Source organism: Staurois parvus, unplaced genomic scaffold (assembly GCF_062004578.1).
Source record: "Staurois parvus isolate SC_StPar_1 unplaced genomic scaffold, SC_StPar_1.0 ptg000014l, whole genome shotgun sequence".
Classification (NCBI taxonomy): domain Eukaryota; kingdom Metazoa; phylum Chordata; class Amphibia; order Anura; family Ranidae; genus Staurois; species Staurois parvus.
Genome location: NW_028317810.1, coordinates 4,219,846 through 4,235,079, shown reverse-complemented (window position 1 = coordinate 4,235,079; position 15,234 = coordinate 4,219,846). Strand labels below are relative to the sequence as shown.

Here is a 15,234-nt window from a genome sequence, read left to right as displayed (position 1 = left end):
CCCTCCTTTTTTAAAGCTTTCAATCTGTTGTTCTAACTCAGCCTTGTCCTTGTCAACACTGACACCTGTGTTAACGAGAGAATCACTGACATGACGTCAGCTGGTCTTTTTGTGGCAGGGCTGAAATGCAGTGGAAATTTTTTTTTTTTGGCGGGTGGGGGACTGAGTTCATTTTCATGGCAAAGGGGGAATTTGTAATTAATTGCAATTCATCTGATCACTCTTCATAACATTCTGGAGTATATGCAAATTGCCATCTTGAAAACTGAGGCAGCAGACTTTGTGAAAATTATTATTTGTGTCGTTCTCAAAACTTTTGGCCACAGCTGTACAATAATCTTTCCTAAGTTTTTTTTTTTTACTTGGATGCGTTGTGTTCACTGACCAAAAGTTCTGACCTTATAGTCAAAACTTTAGACGGGGGGGTTCATTAGTGTAATGGATCCCCTGGTATATGAAATTGAGATAATGTAACTAGGATACGAACGTTTAACTTCTGATCACAGTTTGTCACGTGCTTTAAGAGCAGGCAGTATCACAAAAGATTTGATTATCTACAGCCAACCCATCCATGAGTTCTGCCATAACTGCTGCCTAATTTCGTAAGGACCCACTTTCTCAACTTGACTGTCAGAGATTCCATATTTGTGGCAAATGCCACATTTTTGGATAAACTTCTGGTGCTGCTTGTTTAAGAACCAAATGTTATATTAAGAATACTTAGAGAAGTCTATTCCAGTAGTGGTGACATTTGACGTCTTCAGTGTCTGCACATCTTTTGCTCATACCACAGGCATTGATGCCTCACTAGAATTGATGTTTTTTTCTTGTCATCCCGTCATTCCCAGAGCATTCATGAACCCCTTTGGGATCGGTTTCATCTTTTCCAATGTAGTGTTCACTGAACATTGATAAATCTGGTGGCACAGTAATGTTGGAACCCTCTCATTTTCCACAAGGAACATAGTAGCTTTGGCAGATCAATTGAGTTCAACACGACAATGAATATGGAAGAACATTACTTATCTTAATTGTACAGGACACAAGCAGCGATATTCATGCACCATGGGTTATAGGTGTGTGCCCTTCAGGTGATTGGACACTGGCAAATCTTTGAAGAACACACCCCCTGCACATCTATTGTATAACTTTGGTTCAGCCCTTCTTTTTGGCACAGGGCTTGGCTGACAAATGGCATCAAGCTCTCCTAAAGCCCTCTTCACAATGAAGGGGCATCCTCACTCCTAAATTTGGTGAAGTCTGTTAGTTTGCCTGTCTTCTGGTCCCAAATGAACAAAATTGAGTTCAACTCTCTAACCCATTACCACTTTCTTCTTTGAAATCAACCAAAAACTGCCCATCTTTTTTCCCAGGGAGTCGTGCCAGTACTGCCACAAGATGGGTTTAAAGGATTTTACTAACACCTTTTTATTAGGGTTGAACCGAAATTTTGGCTGAAACAAGCCCTATCTGCATTTTGCAGATATGAAATATTGAACCGATACAGGTGCCAAAAATGTCCTTTTGGCCAGTGCAGTAGAGGAGAGGAAATTGAGAGAGTAGGTGCCGCTGCATCTTGGTTCTGCCCATTCTGACCGGGGAGAGATGTGGGTTGCTCTGACCCCTCCCTCCTACAGGAGGGAGGTGTGGCTGCGCAGTGATACCTTGGCGCATTCCCAATGTTAGTGGCCACGCCGCTTGATGGGACAGAGCTGGGCTGCTTTTAAGTCTACTACATGGTGAGGGGAGCAGGCTGTGCATGGGACAGGTGTCAGGTGCGCAGGCTGTGCATGTGTCGGGAGTCACCTGCGCACCTGATACCAATCCCATGCACAGTCTGCGCACCTGACACTCTTTAACTCCTTCCCACCCGGCCTATTGTACAATGACAGCTGAGCGGGAACATTTGGGCATGATCTGTCACTGGCTGTGTCCACGGGACACAACTGATGACAGATCACTACACCGGCCCGCTGCCAGTGTCAGTGTCCATTTCTGTTTCAGTTTTAAGCCAAGAGCATCCTGAATTTTCAGTTTCGGCATCATAATTTTAATTTTTGTGCACCCCTGCTTTTTTGCTACCAAACCCCAGTAGGGGGGTATGCATCATATTCTGGACTTAAATCAATTGATATTCCAAACTTTTTCTTGGAATCTGCAAGGTCAGTAATTGTCTGAGATAAGGGAAATGCATTGTATCTGTGGACATGCAGGATGCCTGTCTGCATGTTCCCATTTACCAACATCATCAGTGCTTTCTACAATTTGCAGTGGCAGACAGTCCATTCCATTTTGTCCCACCCCGTACAACCTATCCTCTGCTCCCATAGTGTTCACAAAGGTCTTAGCACCTCTGCTTGCCCTTCTCAGTACTCCGGTGCATTTTGGTCACAGGCTGTCTAGATTACTACCTTCTGAAGGACTCTTCTATTTCCAGCTATCTGAAAATGTCCACAAGACAATTCAGATGTGCAAGCCCTTCAGCTGGATAATGAGTTTCAACAAATTTTTTTTCTTGTTTTAAGTCTTTCCTTCGTCTGGAATATCTATAATATCCCAGATTAGAATTACAATGTTCATTGATCTCTACAATCCACATCCTAGGAGTGGACAACTGGAACCATATCTCGGCCACCATTGTTTGGATTAAGAGGAGGTGGGCGCTTCATGCAGATGTCTTTAATCTTATATGCCAAAAATGCAGGATGTTTACATTCCAGCCTTCAAATTCAACAGACTACCTCTGTTTGTTTTAACCCATTTCACCAGGTCAGTGGGAGTTTCCTGAACGTTTTTGGCACCAAACCTCTGTAGCCCAGTTGTGTAAGGCCTCTGGCCTTCATACGTTTTTCAGAGATTTTTTACAAGGTGCACGTCCAGTCTTCTGCTAAAGCAGCTTTTTGGTTGTACTCTGATCTTGGGTTGTTTGGCCCATATCATTTAAGCCTGTTGGCAGTTATGTTTGTTTTTTTTTTTTTTTTGTCCACCCTTTTTTTCATTGCTAAAGGACATCCCATGCTGTATGAATAACCGTTTGTGTCCTGTACTGTACGATTAAGATACAAGGGTGGTATAGTCAATATCTAGGAGTATAGTACAGGACACAGCCCACCCTCCCTTCCATTCCTTGGTTTACTCTGCATTGCTTTCTACAAAACGGAGCACTCAAAGTGGGATAGGTCTGCAGCAGAGGTGCTTTAGGGGTCAGTCCTCTAAAGATTTGCCAGTGTCCAGTCACCTGAAGATACATGCCTATAACCCGTGGTGTATGCATAACTCTGCCTGTGTCCTTTACTTTAAGATAAGGAAAGTCAAATTCCTTCTTTGTGGATACTTTGTTTTACTAACAGTCAAGGTGCCACTCATCTCTTGTTAACCAACTAACAGAAATTAGTTTGTGTTCCTAAATCGCTTTCATTCCCCTCACGTCTTCAAATCCGCAGTGAGAAGTTGGCTTGTGAGAATACAATGCATTTTCAGTAATGCGACAAACAAATCCTTAAAGCAGAATTCACAGCTTAACTGGTCATTTTGTTCTAGGGGAGAGGATAGTGGAGATAGACAATCTGAACCCCCCCAATCTTCCCTGCTCAAGACTTGTTTCTTCTGCTCCTGCACCCCCGCGGTCCAGCACTCTTGCAAATGGACTATTCCTGATGTCAGCATGCTCCATAGCCAGAAACGGTCCACCACTGGACCGTGGGGGAGCACAGTTTTCCAGAGGATCTGCGGAACATGCGAGTGTGAGTTTTGTCCTCGGCCCTAGAAAAATGAGCAGCTGATCCGTTTAGTGGGTGCACAAGCCCCACTTCATAGTAAAAATAAATTTAACTGAAGTTTTGCTTTAAGACTAGAGATGGTACAAAAATTCAGAACCACCGGTTACCCTGAACGATTGCCTCAGACTGAATTGTCATTCATCGCAAACAGAGAAAACAAATAGCCCAGGCCCTAAAAGAAATGTGTATGCTTCTCGGTATCCTGGGTTCAGATTTTTTTTTTTTTAGGTGGTATCACTGTTGGTAAGAATGGATAGTAAGAGCAAAAAAAAAAAAAAACCCTGTGATTTCCAGGTCACCTTTTGGGGACCAAAAGATGTGGTTCGTTCCCATGTCTGGTCTATGTGCAGTGCTGATTGATTCTCAAAGTTAATAATTTCAAACATCCGGTGTTAGGGCCAGTTCACAGCATGCCCACATCTGAATTGCACAGGAACGTGCTGTGCATTCCTGTGCGATTCAGGCTGCATGCAGAATGCACTACATTTGTGATCTGCTAGGGGTGTAAATGAAAAGTTAACACTCCAAACACAGTGTGTTTGCCCACACTGGATCAAATGGTAATTTTGTACCATGCGATGCAGTTACAGTGCATTATAAAAAGTGCACTACTTTTGGTGTGGTGCAATTTTTTGTTTTGAATACCCTGAAATTGCACCACATATGAATTGCACAGGAACACACTGCCACGAACCTATGTGGTTCCTAAGCAATTCAGTTGCAGACAGATTTGTGGACAGTTTACCCTTCTCTGCAGTATCCTGCTGTGAAAGTCTGTTTGACATTGTCCTGTTGATCCCTTTACCTGTGTTCCATATAACCATCCCGCTGCTGCATTCCCAGGGAAAAAGAAACAATATATCAATTGTATAGGACAGGGGGATGCTATGGTGGTTTGTGGTGCATAGATGTCCTAAAGAGGATTCATCTTTTGTAAAATAAATGAAAATGTATATAGTTGTGGCCAGTCTTGGCTATAGGTTAAAAATGGTTTGTCCACTTATGACTATGGATGGACAACTAAGAAATATGAACTCTATTGCATTGTTGGACATTTAATATTTTGTGTTTTGTTACTGTTCAGAGAAATTAACCAGTGAACTACAGAGCCGTGAGAACAAGTGCATGGCCATGTACAAGAAGCTCAGCAAGTGGCCCGAATGTAATGCTCTCTCAAAGAGACTACTTTTGCAAAAGTGAGTTTTGAGCTTTTGTTTTAATTTAACAGCAACCCATCAGGACTGGGAAATGGAAAAGCTGCTATTGCCAACTAGTTTTTGAAGGTACATGATTTGACGTTGCTTCCTGATCTTCCTTTTCTCCTTGTTTGAATCAAAGGAGCTTTGGGTTACTGATCTTCTGTGTAGTGATGCCAGGATCATGGCTTGTGCCTTCAAAGACAATTTGGTTACGAGAGCTCACATATATCCCCACCTGGCATGCACTTTCGAGTCTGTTAAATGTGTATTTATGTCTGTGTGTGCGTTTTAGTGTCTTTTAATAAAATGTAATTTTTTATTCATTGTTTGTTTGATGGAAAGCCTACTGTATGTTTTTGCTAAAAATAATATACACACACGTGTCCTTGTCAGGCCTCGTTGTCCTGTAAAATTTGTAGATGTTCAGAAACCTGTATATTTTAGAAAAATCTTTATTGCAGCAAAATCAAATTCAACAGAATGGGTTTTCAAAACAGAAATTCAAGATGGGGCTTGCGTATATCAAGGGAGAAAGCAAAATCCACTGGAAAAGGCTAGATAATAGCACATATGTAGGAAAGAGATTAAAAGGGAAAGATCAGGATTCTGGACATTTTCTGACATTAACTGATTAAACCGCTGGCAATCAGATTGCAATGTTACATTTTTTCAGGACAACTTTGGAAAAGGAAAGGCAGAATATCATTTCTTTACAGCTCCTAAGCCACCACACTGTTTCCTGCTGTAGACAAAAGCTTAGGGTTACATTGTACATGGAGAAGTGTTGAATACTCTTCCCTTTTGTGGTTTTGTTGGAATGGTTCCCTGGTACATTAAGATCTAATGGATTCGATACTTTGCACATGTGCTCTGGGTCAGTGATTTGAGATTTTGGGATCAAGAGTTCTGACATGCGGCATACTTGTTCCCGGTCAGAGACCCAGGGCATCGGCATTACCAAGCAACTGGTATTTTCATAGTGAGATGAGCCATCTTTGTGTGCAGTGTGTTTCAAGGGCTATGAAAGATAGTCATTGGACTAGGGAATTTAGACCTTGGTATCAAAGTCTAACCAGTTTCAAGGAAGACACACAGAGGAAGATATTCTTCCAATTAAATATAACGTCTGTCTTCAGTGTATCCTCTCCCTCCACGCTGTGTGTGTTCAATTTAGAGACTCCATTCTGAGTTTGGAATCTTTGTATGTGTTGGACATGTTCCTGGGCTCAGAGTCTTAAAAACTTGCTTCCATTTTTTACAGTTGCCTCCTACTGCCTTAGCCTATCAGGTGAAAAATCAGTGGCAGACGTGGGGGGAGCTGGAGGACGATGATTTGGGATGAAGTACTAGAGTCCTGTAAACTAGTTTCCCCAAGACTTTTTGACCACCTTACTCATTTGTATGGCATATCGACCACACTAAAGCCCATTGGGCCCCAGGTGTGGTGAGACTACTGGTATCTTTTATCTGATCTGGTCATGTCCTAGTATCCAGAGTTACTGGTCTCCGGTGATCCAATTTATTAACGGTCACATGAGCTCCCCATGGACTTTCTGCCTGAAGCAGAGTCTATTTGGACTCCTCCTTAGCTTTGACAGTGATAAATTCCTCCACATTTTTCTTCAAGAAGCCCTTTTTACCTCCAGACTTTTAATTGCCCAGGCCTGGCGTGGAGCATTGCCGCCATCAATCCAAGAGTAGGTCACGGCTGTGAATCTCACAATGCTATATGAAAAAGTGATGTATTCTCATAGAGGATGCCCTGTCAAATACCATAAAATCTGGGGTAGATTGCTAGAACTGCCTGCTACTTGCACTGAGGACGAGCAGCATAACGGATGACCCCTGACATTCTGTGTTGTGATCTACTAACCACCTCATGTCTCTGGCCCCTCAAGGTCTTTGATGTGCAGTGGCTATAAATGTACTGACCATTTGTTGACTGTAGTGGTTCTACATACCTATGTAAGTATACTTTTGTGTCATTTCACAGCTGACTAATATCTGAATGCATACATACCCTTTACAATGTGTCTTTGGACTGCATCTATATGGTTGTTTCTCCTGTATCACCTTCGGTGCGCTTTCACTGCTGACAAGGCTTCCATCTTCACCCGGACTTCCTTCCGGGTCCGCGGGCTACTGCAGCTTAAAAGGCCAAGCCATGATGATGTCACTGCAATGCATGCTCGTGGGATCACTGGCCACAGCACAGTGCTTTAAACAGCACGGGTATGCTGTTCCTTTAGAGCGCATTCGCTGGCCGCAAAAGAGAGTGAATATCTCCTAAACGGTGCACGTTTAGGAAATATTTTACCTACAGGTAAGCTGTATCATAAGTTTACCTGTAGGTAAAAATCATGAAGCGGACTTTACTGCAGCTTTAAGATTTTTCTCTTCCCTTTGATTTCGGAGGAAGCATGTGCTTCTCTCAATTCATCAGAATAAGCTTGTCTATTTTGTATACTTGGCTTAATAAAGATCTTATTTTTTTTCTTTGCAGCCCAGATGACTGGCAGTTCTATCTTTCTTACTTTGACTCAGTGCTGCACCTTGTCGATGGTTCATGGACTCCACCAGTAGAGAGCCCAATGTAAGTCCTTGTTCCTTTCTTTTGTTCTTTTCTTCTGTAAACTGACCTAACCTCAAAGTTTTAGGTCAGCATTGGTAAATTGAGGCATTTAAATTTTTGATGGAGAGCTGGAAGGGTATTAAACTGAATAAAACTTAAACGGCTTGATGTTGGGGTAAAGACAGAGTTTACCTGTCGTGACAAATGCACTATATTGCCAAAAGTATTGGAACGCCCCTCCAAATCATTGGATTCAGGTGTTCCAATCACCTCCATGGCCACAGGTGTATAAAATCAAGCACCTGGACATGCAGACTGCTTCTACAAACATTTGTGTGAGAGTGGGTCGCTCTTAGGAGCTCAGTGAATTCATGCGAGATACCATGATAGGTTCCCACCTGTGCAATAACTCCCATTCATGAAATTTCCTTGCTACTAAATATTCCACGGTCAACTGTTAGTGGTTTTATAACAAAGCAGAAGTAACTGGGAACACCAGCAACTTGGCCACAAAGTTGTAGGCCATGTAAAATGACAGAGCGGGGGTAGCGCATGTTGAAGCGCACAGTATGCAGAAGTCTACAATTGTCTGCAGATTCAATAGCTAAAAACCTCCAAACTTCATGTGGCCTTCAGATTAGCAGATTAGCACAACAACAGTGCGTGGAGATCTTAATGGAATGGGTTTCCATGGCTGAACAGCTGCATCCAAGCCTTACATCACGTGCAATGCAAAGCGTCGGATGCAGCGGTGTAAAGTATGCCGCCACTGGACTCTAGAGCAATGGAGACGCCTTCTCTGGAGTGACGAATCACTCTTCTCTGTCTGGCAATCCAATGGATGTGTCTGAGTTTGGCGGCTGCCGGGAGAACGGTACTTGCGTGACCGCACTGTGCCAAGTGTAAAGTTTGGTGGAGGGGGGATTATGGTGTGGGGTTGTTTCTCAGGGGTTGGGCTTGGCTCCTTAGTTCCAGTGAAGGGAACTCTTAAGGCGTCTGCATACCAAGACCTTTTGGACCATTTCATGCTTCCAACTTTGTGGGAACAGTTTGCGGATGGCCCCTTCGTGTTTCAATATGACTGCTCACCAGTGCACAAAGCAAGGTCCATAAAGACATGGATGAGCAAGTTTGGGGTGGAGGAACTTGACTGGCCTGCACAGAGTCCTAACCTCAACCCGATAGAACACCTTTGGGATGAATTACAGCGGAAACTGCGAGCCAGGCCTTCTCGTCCAACATTAGTGCCTGACCTCACAAATGTGCTTCTGGAAGAATGGTCAAACATTTCCATAGACCTAAACCTTGTGGACAGCCTTCCCAGAAGAGTTGAAGCTTTTATAGCTGCAAAGGGTGGGCCAACTCAATATTGAATGCTACAGACTAAGACTGGGATGCCATTAAAATTCATGTGCGTCTAAAGACAGGCATCCCAATACTTTTGGCAATATAGTGTATCAGGCTGCTATAATTGACCTGAAAATGCTAGTTGCCTAGTTTTGGTAGCAGTACTTCTGAGTCTTGGACACAGGCTAAGCACACAGTAAACAAGTTACAGAAAAAGTCTGAATTTCTAATCCCCTATATTTGTTCCCAGGTATTAACTCATGATATTGAAATCAAAGCACAATCATGACAGGCAACTAGTATTTTCAGGAGGAACCTTTATATTTCCCACAACATTTTTCTTTTCGCTAGAGGCTTAACCTGTTTAGCTCACTTTTTCCTTGGGATAGACCAGCAATGGGCAAACTACGGCCCGGCGGACCTTTTAATCCGGCCCGTGGAGCGTGATACTGTCAGGATGGCTGTCAGGATGTGTGTAGGCGGGGCAGCGTGACGAACGTGAGGGGAGCTAGGCTCCTCTCACAGTCCGCCCTGAAGACCGGAACGGCGCGGGAACACAGCGAGAGGAATGCGCGGAGCAATGGTAAGTGAATTGACACAGGGGGGACTTGGCTTACTACTTGGGGGGGTGGGGAGGTGGGAATAGTACTATGGGGGATGAATTACTATAGGGGGGATGAATTACTATAGGGGGGATGAATTACTATGGGAGATGAATTACTATATGGGGGATGAATTACTATGCTTACTATGGGGGAATATTACTATACTTACTATGGATGACATGTACACATCATTCATCTACTCTTGGTCCGGCCCCCGGGTCCAATATATGAACCCATTGCGGCCTTCAAGTCAAAAAGTTTGCCCACCCCTGGGATAGACCATGTGATCAATGCATAAACCATTGTTTCTCAACTTTTTTTCAGGCACCCTTTTAAAATGTGTTCACAATCTCAAGGCACCGCATTCTAAAATGTAAAAAAGTAAACGCAGCAACAGCCAAACATGTAGGACACCAGTGTTGGAGATGGTTTATTTCTCCAAAACAAATACACCTCTACACACTGGTACTGACTAGTATCCCAATGTTTCTCTCCTCCCTCAGTTTCTCTCCATCTCTCAGCTAATGTGCTGATGGAGAAGGGAGGGGGGGGGGGTGTTGGGAAATGAGGATGCTGTGCAGGTGTGTGATGTCCTCATTTATTAACCAATGACACTGACATCATTGGTTGTTAGGGCACCGGCGGCTTGAAGGTTGTAACAGTGCACAGTGAAAAACTGTGGATTTATGTAACTAAAAGGCAGGCTTGATCCACCCACTGAATTATATAAATTTTAGGAAAACTTTTAGCCATTCTCCGAAGGCACCCCTGGAGAAACCTGAAGGCACCCTGGTTGAAAAAGGCTGGCCTAAACATTGGTTCTACCATTAGGGGGAGCTTAAAGCCCACATTTTTGCAGTTGAGTTTTATTATTTCATTTACTTAACTGACTGAGCCTTACAGACCTGAATTGTAAACGTAAATTAGGCTTTTTTGTTGGACTACATTAAAAAGAAAATTGGTATCAAGCAAAGCTGTGTTTCTACAGGTCAGCAGAAGGAGACTTGGATCACACTTTGGAGCAGGTAGTCAAGTTTGTGGAAGATCAGATAGAGGGAGATTGTAAAAATCCACGACCGCTCCGAGGACCACATCTAGCCAAGCTTGAATTAATTCGACGTCTAAGAAGCAGAGGATGTAATGAGTTCAATCTGGGTAAGTGAATAGGCCATATTTGTGCAGTGTGGTTTTTATCAGCGTGTACGAAAACGGCAAATCCAAACTTTGTGCTTGCCTTTATGTTCAGTAGCTATCTCTTCAGCTATATTTTAGTACAGTTTTTTGGTCTTGATTCGGCTCACCTATTTTATTTTCTATTACTTTGGATAATGTGTTTTTAAATACAAGTTTGGCTGATGGCCAAATATACTGTACCTGTATCTCTTTACGTGAACAAAACTGGGGGCTGGCTGAGTTTCTGTTTTTAATACAGCAAACAATTTAGCAGCACTGGGTCGTCTTCCATCATTTCCAGAATTACTGATGTCACACCCTCATTGTTTTGAAGTAGTCAAGCATGCTCAACCAGATGAGCAATGCAGCTTATTCCCCATAACTACATATTGCCCTTGCATATCTTTCAATATTAAAATGAGTAAAACTATTTTTGCTATTTAAAAATATTCATGGGAGAGCTCTGAGGCTGAAATGTTGTGTTTTAGGAGAACCTGAAAATCTGATGTTCCAGTACTTCCTTAAGTTCGGGGACAAGCCTTGCTGCTTCACCGATCTTAAAGTATTTGTGGATCTTCTCAACCCAGCTCAACATTCAAATGTAAGTTTTTATGTTCTTTATTTCCAACTTTTCTATGACCTGAAAAAGGTTTCAAATATCTGTACATGTTATAATGAAAATGAAAAAAGTGATCCAAGGCTAAAATACATTTCTCTTATTTCTTTGAAGGACACAGTCTGGCCAAGAGTCTTGACTATAGGGCTTTTGCTGCCACCTTCAATGGGCAGCTCCTTTTAGTGGCCAAACCCTCACCTGCTAAAGGCAGCTTGGTTGTTTTGTCTAGTTTCTAGGTGTAAGGACCTAGCTTAGTCTTTGTTTCTAGCAGGGTTTTTACTTTAAAAAAAAAAAAAAAAGAATTAAAAAGGGGAGCCTCAAATAAATTAATAATTAGTGGGCCTGTATTGCCAAACTACAGCATAAAAAAAGGGACAGAAACAGAGCATTGTGCCAAAGATCCATATATTTGAGCCTTAGGGGCATGAATTGACCTATTGATGATACAAAATCTTTATGAATAATTAGAAAAGCCTTTATTAAATTACAAAAATCCAATAAATAATAAAAGAAACCCTTTTCACCACAATAAAAAGCAAGACAGCTTTGTCTTAGTACCAGACAGCATGTCTAGATGTCACACACATACAGATCACACACAATAGCATATCAGAGCAACAAAAATGCATTTAAAACTGTATGTATTTTCCACCTGAAGGTGTGAATGTGAGATCATGGTGTCCCATAATAAGTCAATTAGGCCAGAGGTGTGTGACCACATTCCTACTGATATTCAGGTACAACCAAAATACAACACAGCACACTCAAGCTTAAGAAAAAGCATGGCAGGATCACCAGATGTAAAAAAAAAAAACAGAAATCATCAATACTATTAGTGTAGGTCATTAAAGGAAGCAGATAGTTGGGCTTGGAATAGTATAGCCACAAAGCAGTGGATGCAAGTGAACCAATGGCCTGTGCTGAGCAAACCGTCCTGAAGTAGAAGAGCTGAGCAAAATATCTGTGCCAAATAATGTCTATCTCAACCTCCTGGGTTGGTAACAGTTCAGCAGGAAAACTCAAAGCAACAGAAGCAACATGTATTGCGGTGGTAAAAAGACAGTTCTTTGCATCCCAAAGTCTTCCATGGTAGGCTCATATATACAGTATAATATCACGACAACATAATGCAGGTAAACAGGTAAGGTGAAGGGGGAGACAGCAAGCAGGTTAACAGTTCAATAGGAATGCAAAGAATGTCCTCAGCCTCACACCCTCTATAGGAACGTTTCAGACACTTACACAGTCCTCATGTACATTGTGCACAATTATTTGGCCAGTTGTATTTTTGAGAATTAATTTCATTATTGAACAACTACTGTGCTCTTGGTCATTCCAAAATGTTAATAAACCTGAATATGTAAGAAAGTAAAAGTGAGGTTTTGGCTTTCTTAGGAGAATAGCTGTGTGTGCACAATTATTGGGCAGCTATTAGTGTGCAGAATTATTATGGAACTAAACAGAAAAACTAAAATTTTCCCAACTCACTTGTTTGTTTATTTTCATCTGTTAAAGTGAGAATAGTAAACACTCAAAATTTACAGATATCCATTTCTGACATTAAAAAAAAATAAAAGATCAGTGACCAATATAGCCTCTCTTCTTTTCAATAACAGTCAATAGCCTTCCATTCACGGACAGTTTTTTAAACTGTTGATGATCAACTTTGTACAGCAGCAACCACACCCTCCTAGACACTGTTTAGAGGTGTATGTTTGTTTGTTTTTTTTCTTCATCGTAAATCTCCCATGTAAGAATGGCCCACAAGTTCTCAATGGGATTTAGGTCAGATGAGGGCCATATCCTTCATCTTTTAAGGTCTTTACTAGCTAGCCACGCAGTAAAGTACTGTGATGAATGCGATTTGAGCATTGTCCAGCATATTATCTTGGTCTTCTTGAAAGATGCAGACTTTTTCCTGTACCACTGCTTGAAGAATGTGTCTTCTAAAAACTGGCTGTAGGTTTGGGAGTTGATTTTGAGGTCCAACTAGCTCATCTTTAATAATGCCAGCCCATACCAGTACCCCGCCTCCACCTTGCTGGCGTCTGAGACGAAATGGAGCTCTGTGCTAGTTACTGATCCAGCCACAGGCCCATCTATCTGGTCCCTCAAGAGTCACTCTCTTCTCAACAGTCTATAAAACCTTTGAAAAATCTGCCTTCAGATATTTCTTGGCCCAGTCTTGATGTTTCACTTCTGTGTCTTGTTCAGTGGTGGTCGGCTTTCAGCCTTCCTTACCTTGGCCATGTCTCTGAGCACTAAACACTTCGTACTTCTGAGCACTTCATGTAGGTTGTAGTTGTGGAATATGACAGTACTAGAAGATGAGTTCATGGTGGCTTCACGTTTTTGATTCTACTCAAATCTTTGGCAGTTAATTTGCGTCTTTTTTTTTTTTTTTTAACACGTTTCGTCCAACCCTGTTGACTATTTGCAACAAAATGTTTGGTTCTGTGATCATGCCCCAATATCTTAGTAATTTCAAGAGTGCTTCATCCCTCTGAAAGACTTTTTACAATTATTGACTTTTCAGAGTCAGTTAAATCTTTTTTGGCCCATTTTGCCTGTGGTAGAAGCTGCCTAATATGCACACCTTGATTTAGGGTGTTGATCTCTTTAGGCCACACCCTCCATTACATAAACACACATCACCTGATATGCTTAAACCCAATAAGCATTCACGTTTATACAAGTTGGACAATATGCATAAAAATTATGATTTGGTCAAAATACTTGCCTAATTGTACACACAGTGTATAAGGATGACAAGTCAAACCTGATGGCTGGTAGCTGTGGGTCTGGTTAATCTTTCCCGTTGCTGTGTGTCAGACACCATGCTGTACACTGATAACCATTAAACTCCATAATGCATTTAAAGCTCCACTGTCTCAATTACTTCCAAGTACGAGGTGAAGGTGGGAGACACTAATCATGATGACTGACATCAGAAGTGCCTTTGCAAAAACATTGACTTGTTTCGCCGGAAACCTAGCTGCGTAAAAATGTTTTTTCTTTGTCAACAGCTGAGCTTGGTGACAGGCTGGATTATATAGATCCTAGTAGTCACCCCAGCTTGTCCAGCGAGTGCATGCAGACCCCTAGTGCATGCCGTCAAGGAGTAGGACAGCCCGTGAGTTGGCCCACAGGGGACACACATGACCGAACAGTCTGGGTACTTATCGCAGTGTGCCCTCTGGCTAACAGACCACCCCATGTGGGAGACAGGCTGTCCTGAGAGAATTAAAAGGAATATAGCGAGCGCTCATTATAATCAGCTGCTAGAACACTCCAAGGAATCACCAGACCTCATATCATAAGTATTAAAAATATAGTGCAGCGCTGTAATATAGATATGTCAATGGATATGTAAACAAATAAGTGAGCATAAAGTTCATAAATGCGAAAAAAACGCTTGTGGAAAAACTTGCAGTGAAAATCTTCTCTATATCAAAATAGGTGACTGGAACCGTATAGATAAAATGCGCACTCACCAACCGCGCATTAAATATGCGCATGTATATGACCCTCTATCAGGTAATCAGCCAGACACACGGACAATCCTTCCCAGGTGGATCATCAGCCTTGGGTGTAGTGATAAGTAGCAAGGTCCAGAGAACACTCAAAGCCAGTAAGTGAAGGTGGATGAGCTCCCTCTTCTGGATACAAGATGCACTAGGAACCAGCTGCTATAGATCTGAAACCCTCGGAGAGAGGGTTAAAAACGGAGAGGGAGTGCCAATAGTGTAGTAGGTTCAAACAAATTTATTATTCACAGAGTAACAACCAGGGGTACATGTATACATATACTGCCAGTATTAGAGCAATAAAAGAACATGTACTGACCCGGCACAGTACATGTTCTTTTATTGCTCTAATACTGGCAGTATATGTATACATGTACCCCTGGTTGTTACTCTATCTGTGACCTAATAAATTTGTT

At 42.1% G+C, this 15,234-nt stretch overlaps 1 protein-coding gene across 2 annotated transcripts in view; it reads left to right on the top strand.

Annotated features, from left to right (window-relative positions):
• Positions 1–15,234, top strand: part of NAA25 (N-alpha-acetyltransferase 25, NatB auxiliary subunit) — a 116,421-nt gene that overhangs the window by 43,038 nt on the left and 58,149 nt on the right. For both annotated transcript variants that reach the window (XM_089676933.1, XM_089676942.1), the window contains exons 8-11: positions 4,864–4,975; positions 7,482–7,571; positions 10,491–10,657; positions 11,164–11,276. In XM_089676933.1, the coding sequence (XP_089533059.1) occupies positions 4,864–4,975; positions 7,482–7,571; positions 10,491–10,657; positions 11,164–11,276 (482 nt within the window). The remainder of the gene's footprint in view (positions 1–4,863; positions 4,976–7,481; positions 7,572–10,490; positions 10,658–11,163; positions 11,277–15,234) is intronic.